The sequence below is a fragment of the Chiroxiphia lanceolata genome, chromosome 6, assembly GCF_009829145.1.
Source record: "Chiroxiphia lanceolata isolate bChiLan1 chromosome 6, bChiLan1.pri, whole genome shotgun sequence".
Lineage (NCBI taxonomy): Eukaryota > Metazoa > Chordata > Aves > Passeriformes > Pipridae > Chiroxiphia > Chiroxiphia lanceolata.
The window spans coordinates 25,566,827-25,574,545 of NC_045642.1; the positions used below are offsets into that span (position 1 = coordinate 25,566,827).

Genomic DNA, 7,719 nt, shown 5'->3' on the forward strand with positions numbered 1-7,719 from the left:
GCGGCCCCGGAAGCAGCGCGGCGGCGGAGCCATGGCGGCGGCGGCGGCGGCGGCGGCCTCGGCCGCCGTGGCCTGTGCCCGCGGAGCTGGCCCGGCGTGGCGGCTGCGCCTGCTGTGCCAGCGCTACCAGGAGTACGTGAGGCGGCACCCGGCCGCCACGGCCCAGCTGGAGGGCACCGTGCGGGGGCTCTCCTACCTGCTGCCAGGTGCGGGAGCGGGGAGAGGGGCGGGCCCTCGTCCCTCCGGGACGGGATCTGGGCCGAGGGGTGCGGACACCGGGGTGCAGCGGGGCGCGGGACTTCACCGGCGCCGGGTGCTCGCTGATATTCGCTGTCTTCCCTCCGCAGGTCGCTTCTCGGACTCGCACGCTCTCTCGGAGCTGGGTAGGTGGGCAGCGGGGACCGTGCTGTGCCCTTGCGCGGGTGAATGCGGGTCCGCTCCCGGGCCCTGCTTTTCTCCTTGGCTGGCTGCATCCTCTGGCAGCCCGTGGGAGGAGTCTACACGTCTTGTTGCCCTCCTTCCCTCGTCCCCTGCCTGGGACAGAGGCAGCAGTGCCGGTTTGGCTTGCTTTCTGTGCATCCATTCTGCGGTGTTCTCTTCCTTTTCCAGTGTACTCTGCCTCCAACCTTTTAGTGCTGTTAAATGACTGGATTCTCCGAAAGGACCTGCAGCAAAGCCTGCCCGTGGTAAGGCTGGAGTGTGTGGGAGGAGGATTTGGGACACATGCTTCTTCCTTGCATGAGCTTTCAGGGAGTGTCTGTAGAAACTTGATAGGTTTCCTGTGGCCTCTCTTTGTGGTCAGGTATGGAGAGGCCAGAGGCAACCTCTGAATGCAGGTAAATAGCAGCCTTGCCCTATAGCTCCTTTCTTGGAGGAGTGGCTAGAGCACTCCCTGGACTACAGAAATCAGGCCCTGACTTGCACCAAAAACTCCACTGGCTTTTTTGAGAAGCTCAGAACTCAAGCTAGGCGGAGGCGTTGCTGAATAACTGTTGGTGTTTCCAGAGCAGTGGCTCTGGAGCACTGAAACTCTGATTCTGTCCCTCAGACTCTTTCTTTGCATATGCTATTGAGCAAAACAAACATAAGCACCTTGCTTCTATATCTTGCTTGCATGATCCCCAGGCTGGTTCCCAGCACTTGTTAGACCCTTTGGGGAATGAGGAGGAGAGTGTTTTTTTCCAGACAAGCCTCTTCTGTTAGAAGCCTGCACAGTGTGTAAGTTCAGTGTAGGCAGCTCTGGCTGGTGCATCGGGTGTGTAACAAACAGATGCAGAAGACTTCCCTGGTTGTTGAGGTCAAAGAGAATTTCAGCTGCATTGTCTTTATTGATGCTTTTTAATGGGTTAAAGCCTGTGGTTGACAGCAGCAGCGGGTTCCCATGTGGAGAGCAGGGACCGAGACTGGAAGAGCACCCACTGTCTCAGGGTTCATGCCTGGAATCTAGATGCTGTATTCAGAAGGCATTCAGTCTGGTGTGCCTGTGGAGTCTGGGTCCCCTTCCCTCTACTCCAAGCATACTCTCTCACCAGCTCTGAGCCCAGAGAGGAAGTTTGCCGTGTGTCTCAGCTCTGGGATGAGGTGGAGGGGAGAGTTTTGCCATGGAGCTCAGGCACAGTGCCACAACCCAGCAGGCTTTCCTGCTGTGTTTGTTGGGGTAGAAGGCAATTCAAGATACAACTGTGATGTTCTCCCTGTTTCTTGAGTGGCAGCCCTGTGTGATACTGTGATGTCTCGGTCTGCCCCTACTTGGAGCTAGATAAGTGGTCTTGTGCATAGGCTCCGGCCGCAGTGCAGACACTGCTTTTTGTTTCTGGGGCTGTGACTTCCAGGGCCCTCTGGTGCTTATTTCTGAGGGTCCCACCAGACTGGGCTCTGTGTGTGCCCTCTTTAACTCCAGAGCAGAACCTCTGTCTTATCACCCTCCTCCTCTCTGTGTTTTGCAGTCACTGCCCCAGCAGAAGCTGCTGACCTGGCTGAGTGTGCTAGAATGCGTGGAGGTCTTTGCAGAGATGGGGACAGCCAGGGTGTGGGGGGAGATGGGCCGGTGGACCATCATTGTCCTCATCCAGCTGGCTAAGTAAGTGCTGTGGGGGGGAAGGAGCAATGTGCGCTCAGAAAGGGGGCCTGGAGGGCACTCAGTAGTACCCCAGGAGAAAGACCAAACAGGACTGAGCTGTTAGTCCCTGAGGCTGGGGTAATTTGGAGTCCCACGGGGTACTGGATACTGTGCCACAGAAGGGAATGTTTACACCTCTCACCTTACCAGTTGCTCTGAGCAGACCTCAGTGTTTCCCTCTTCTGTGGAAGCCACCTTTCCAGTGCAACAGGAAAGGTGGCTGCATAGTTTGGTGCTGAAGGCTTCCACATTGTTCACAGAGCCATCCTTCGTCTCCTGCTCCTGCTGTGGTACAAAGCTGGCATCCAGATGTCTCCTCCCATCGTGCCACTGAACAGGGAGCAGCAGCAGCCTCTCCACCCTCAAGGTGATCCCATGGTGTTGTCATCATTGGCTTAGTGCCTTGCTGGGCCACATGTCTTGTCCTGCTGGAATTACTTATCAGATCAGTGGCTTGTGCAGCAAGCTGTAAGGTTTCAGTACTCAAGGCTGAGCTTTGTTGAACTTTCCACCCTTTGCAGAGGACAAGTTAGCTTAGTGGCAGGGTTGTCTTACAGTCTGGAAGCAGGGGATGGAGAAGGCTAAGCCAGGAACTACTGGCTGAACTGGGAGTCAGGCTGCATGTTCCCCCGTCTGACAATGAGGAAAGAGGTCCTAGGCCTGGGCAGTGTCAGGCAGATTTACCTTTTCACTCTCTGCCTAGTGTTAACCCCTGCAGGATGGTCCGGTGTGCAGTAGATCAGCTTTTCAGTCTGCTCTTCTTGGTGGCAGTGTAGGGGAGGGTGCTACCAGCTCTGGGGTGAAGCGTATTGCTTTGAAGCCTGACTCCTGTGGCTGATTTCTTCTACAGACACAGAAGACAACTCTTCAGGGAAGGATCAGACCTATGTTGGCAGGCGTTCCAGCCGTGTTGTGCGCTCTCTCCAGAGCAGTAAGTAACTGTTTTCAGCCTGAGCTGTTTCTGCTCTGTGCCCCTTATGTTTGACGTGGGTGTGAGCATATCTTGCCAGTGTGAGTGGGTGTCAAAGCAACGGGCATTCAGATGCGTGCTGCAAAGCTGACACTTAAATTGTATTTTCCCAAGTAATCTGTGCAACAGAGACAGCTCTTCATTAGGATTATGCTTTGAGGAGCACAGATCTTACAGGTACCTCTCCCTGCTCTGTCCCCTTTGGAGGCAAGCTTTGAGGGTGCTGGTCAGCCACAGCAGTTGCTATGTCTGCAGCTCTTCAAGCTTTCCTGTTTCACATCTTCACAGTGCAGAAAGCAGTGAGGTGGTGGTGCAGGGAAGCATGGTAGGAAGGTGTCCTGGTTTTGGTTGGGATAGAGTTAGTTTTCTTCCTAGTAACTAATAGAGTGCTGAGTTTTGGGTTTAATATGAAATAATGTTGATAACATACTGATGTTGTAGGTTTTTGTGAAGTAGTGGTTACTCTAAGCCAAGGACTTTTCAGTTTCCCAGGCTCTGCTAGTGAGGAGGTGCACAAGAAGCTGGGAGGGAACATGGTCAGGACGTGTGACCTGAACTGGCCAAAGGGATGTCATGCCCAGTATATAAACTGGGGGGAGTTGGCTGTGAGGGGCAGTCGCTGGTTGGGGATGGGATGGGCATCGGTCAGAGAGTGGTGAGCAGTTGCATTGTGCGTCACTTGTATTCCTTGGCTTTTGTTATCTTCCTTTTTATTGTTGTTGTTGTTATTATTTTACTTTATTTCAACTATTAAACTGTGATCTCAACCCATGAGCTTTACCTTGCTCTGGTTCTTCTCCCCATTCTACTGGTCGAGGGAGGAAGGGGTTGCTCCAAGGCTGGGGGAGTGAGCCACCAGTTGTGTGATACTTAGTTTCCAGCTGGGACAAAACTTTTATTTGTGTTAGTGACCAAATCTGCTTGTTTCAGCCCCATCCCTGCAGTCCCGACACTGGGGGTCCCCCCAGCAGAGGGAGGAGTCACAGAGCAGAAGAGCGGAGGAGATGAACCAGCCACCCACGCCTCTGGGTCTCCAAGAAACCATCGCAGAATCCCTCTACATTACCCGCCCTCTGCTCCACCGTATCCTGCCCTGGCTGTGTGCAAGGTACCGCCGTGTGCGGTGCCGGCAGAGGGTGCTGCAGGCTTGGCCCTAGTGCAGGGCTTACCCAGCCTTCACTCCCTGCTCTGCTTGGGTAAGGGCCTCGGGACTCCTCCCTTCTCTTACCCTTTGGCTTGCCTCTGTCGCTGGAGTTGTGGGTACAAGTCCTCCAGCCCCTTCTCTGGGAACCCCCCAGACTGTCTTAGGGTGTATTCTCCTGCACTTGGCAGAGCTTTGTGGGTAGCTGGGGGATTGCTTGTCTGTGTGCCACTTGTTAGGCATCTCTCATCTTTCCATTCCTTGACTGTGTGTTCCTAGTATTGAGTTTAGGAGTGTGGGGCCAGAGATCATGGAAGCCCTGGCTCCTCTCAGCAGTCCTGGACATCTCAAGGTCAGTCTGATGAAGAGTCTTTGTTGGTGCTTGAGCATCACACTTCCCCCTTTCCCAATCGTGGGCAGGCCCTACTGCGAGAAATACACAGAAGGGCTGGTCTTTAGCTTGGAGATTGACACATTTACCTATCTTCTGCAACACTTACCTTGCTTTCTGTTCTGAGCTGGTGCAATGTGCTCTGCACTGAGAGTGGAGGGCTTTAGAAACACAGTTTCTTATCCCGGCTGGCTGCTGCTACTGTGAGTTAGCTCTCTGCCCTCCTCTTTCCAGTCTGAGCTTGCTGAGTGATCTGAAAGACCTGAACAGGCGAGAGCGAGCGGAGCTGAGGCGACGAACCGTCCTACTGCTGTACTACCTGCTGAGATCTCCTTTCTATGACCGATACTCAGAGTAAGGGGCCCCTGCTGGGCTTTTGCTGAAAATTTCCTTTTTAACTGAAATAGCATCAGGGGACTGGGTGAGTAGATCTGAAGAGGTCTGGGTGCCTCTGACCAGGTTAATGTGAGCCCTTGCGTAACACTGCCCTTGCTGTTCATGCATTCAATAGCTGGGGCAGGAGGTGTCCAGCTGGACTTGTTCATATTCTCTCCCTTCTTAGGGGCAGGATCCTTCTCCTTCTGCGCTTATTGGCTGATTACGTGCCTGGAGTTGGCTTCGTCACACGTAAGTGGATCCAGTCCCATTGTTATGTTCCCATTTCTGTTGGTGAAGAAAAATGAGGGCAGTTGGGAACATTTGCCAGTTGGTTTCCAGTCCAGGGAAGGAATTGCAAAGTCTCTAGAGTGGTTAGCACTAGTGCACCCTGTGTTGATGCTTGAGTCATTTTGAACTGGAAAATGAAAGGATGAATTGCTTCCTGGTTTGATGACAGTAGTAAACCTCTGTGTGCCCTGAGGCTGCAGAGCTTGGTCTCTGCCACATAGGCCTCTTCTTCTGTGCTTCCTTTCTGCCCCTCAGCTGGTTTACCAGGGCCCTGATTTGCAGCCCTGTTTCTGAACTCTTTTCCTTGATCCCTAGTCTGCAGGGCAGACACAAGGGGTAAATGAGTGCTTAGAAGTATTGGCCCAGTCAGGAACTGATTGTAAATCAAAGGGCAGAACCAGGTCTGTGTTATAATCCTTCCCCATAGGATCCCTTTATTGTGGGCCAGAACTTCATTACCCCTCTTCCCTGATGATATGAATCTTTGTGGAATGATTCATGGCAGTGATGTGACATCACATCAGCCTGTCATCATGAGATTGCCCTTTCTTTGGGGAGATCACAAAGCTGGCTAGCTCAGGAGCCACTTCCTCCAGTTAGTGATTTCAGACAGGCTTTGGAGCCTGCTTAAGCCATGTGCTACATAAGCATTTTCATTTTACAGCAGATGCTTCTGTGTTTGCACCTGCTCTCTATTGCTGAGTTGTCTTCCCTCTTCCCTGTGTCACAGCAGTGCCCTCCTGACTCTCTCCATGTGGGTTTTCCCCATGCACATTGTAGACTGCCTCCCCATTCCCACTGGAGCTTGGATATGTCAGCTCTGAGGGAGTGATTGGTGTCCCACACCATGGCCATGCTGACTATGTTTCACATCCCGCTTGCTCCTGGCACCACATCGCAATGTTGCCTCCCATCTTGGCAAAAGTAACTAACTGTTCTGTTCTGTGGAAGTGGAGATTTGGAATTGTTGGGTATCATCATGAGAAGGGGGGATACAACCCGTAGACACACAGCTTCAAATTTTTGCCTTTCTACATGTGTGATCCCTTTGTTCTCTTTTTTCAGGGCCACTGATGGATTACTTGCCTGCTTGGCAGAAAATCTATTTCTATAACTGGGGCTGATGAGAAGATGATTATTCTCTGCTAAGATCATGGCTGGACCTTTCTAAGGAGGGCAAGCAGGCTGGGGGGAGGGATGTTGATAATGTCTAATTCTCAGTTAAGCCATCAATGAGAAGCTCCTGTTCTACAGGGTGGGGAGAGGGGGTGTATGTGATTTTTTTTTAACGGATCTAGCTGTGAATGATGGACGCTACATGTGTGCAGAGACTCTGGCCACGTATTTCTTGGACTGTTCTGTGGCTGCAGTGATGGTGATGGGGCAATCTCTTTTTTTAAGCACTTGTTTTTTCTCTTTTTGTACAGCTGTGCTATAATAAAGCCAGGCAGCATAGTGGGTTTTTGGAGAGCATTGTCTCACGTGTCAAGGTGCTGCGGTTGAACCTGCCACCTGCTTGTGTTGGCTGTGCTTGGCCGATCTGCTTGGAGCGGACTTGTCTGTCAAATAAACTGACCAATGGGAGAGAACTGAGCTTAAGGGCCTCTCCCTCTTTGCATGGGATCTCCTCATGTCTGGTTGCCAGCAGGTCTGTCTCCGTCAGAAAGAGCAGATTTTGCAGTTGTCTACCCTGGGATATAGTCCCTTAAAAGCCTTTTGCTCTGGCCTTTGTCAGTCAGGGCCCCACATGTTGCTCAGCTGGTGACTGTAGCCTCCATAACTCCTGATGCCTGGTTCAGTCCCCAGATTCCTGGGGTTCCCCTGGTGGTACACAGAGCTGCAGTGTGCAGGCTGCTTTCCTGGCACCTAATATATGCTAGAAGCTTTTGCAGAATGGCTGCCAGCCAGTGCTCAGGGGCTTGGCCAAGGGCAGAGAAGTGATTAATGCAGCAAATACTGCTGTTCCATATTAATAAAGGGCCCAAGAGAGGCCTGTATCTCCTCTGCTAACTGGGGGACAATTGAGGCACCAGCCTGTGCAGTGAGCTACTGTGGAGACTCCCTAGGCAGGGAAAAAGGGGTAGTCAGCTGGTGGCACTGGACTGCCCCACAGACAGCTCCCTGTGCAGTGCTTGGAAGCTGGAAATTGCCAGGTGTGTGTGTGCCCCAAGTGGGTGTCAGGAGCATTTCTACCTGAACCATGCCTGAGGGATTCTGAGGCTGCAGGGATCACAGCCTTGTTGCCTCAGCACACGAAATTGGGGATGTAGTTCCACATGCACATCCCTAATGGGCCACCACAGTTGGGGACCACAGGACTTTGCCAGTGTATGTGGGGGGGTGGGACTGTGTTGCCACCTCAGCTGACAAGGCCCTGCAACGTGGCAATGGTAGCATGGAAAAGCCATGAGCAAGGGACCATGCTCCCTTTG

The 7,719-nt window shown here is 52.6% G+C and overlaps 1 protein-coding gene across 1 annotated transcript; it reads left to right on the top strand.

The window, feature by feature from the left end:
* Window positions 1-29: 29 nt before the first annotated feature.
* Window positions 30-6,880, top strand: PEX16 (peroxisomal biogenesis factor 16). The gene is made up of 11 exons (XM_032691467.1): window positions 30-206; window positions 348-383; window positions 610-686; window positions 1,947-2,080; window positions 2,380-2,486; window positions 2,970-3,050; window positions 4,020-4,172; window positions 4,510-4,582; window positions 4,856-4,975; window positions 5,184-5,248; window positions 6,353-6,880. The coding sequence occupies exons 1-11, from the start codon at window positions 32-34 to the stop codon at window positions 6,409-6,411; spliced, it is 1,080 nt and encodes a 359-aa protein (XP_032547358.1). The 5' UTR covers window positions 30-31; the 3' UTR covers window positions 6,412-6,880.
* The last annotated feature ends 839 nt before the right edge of the window (window positions 6,881-7,719 follow it).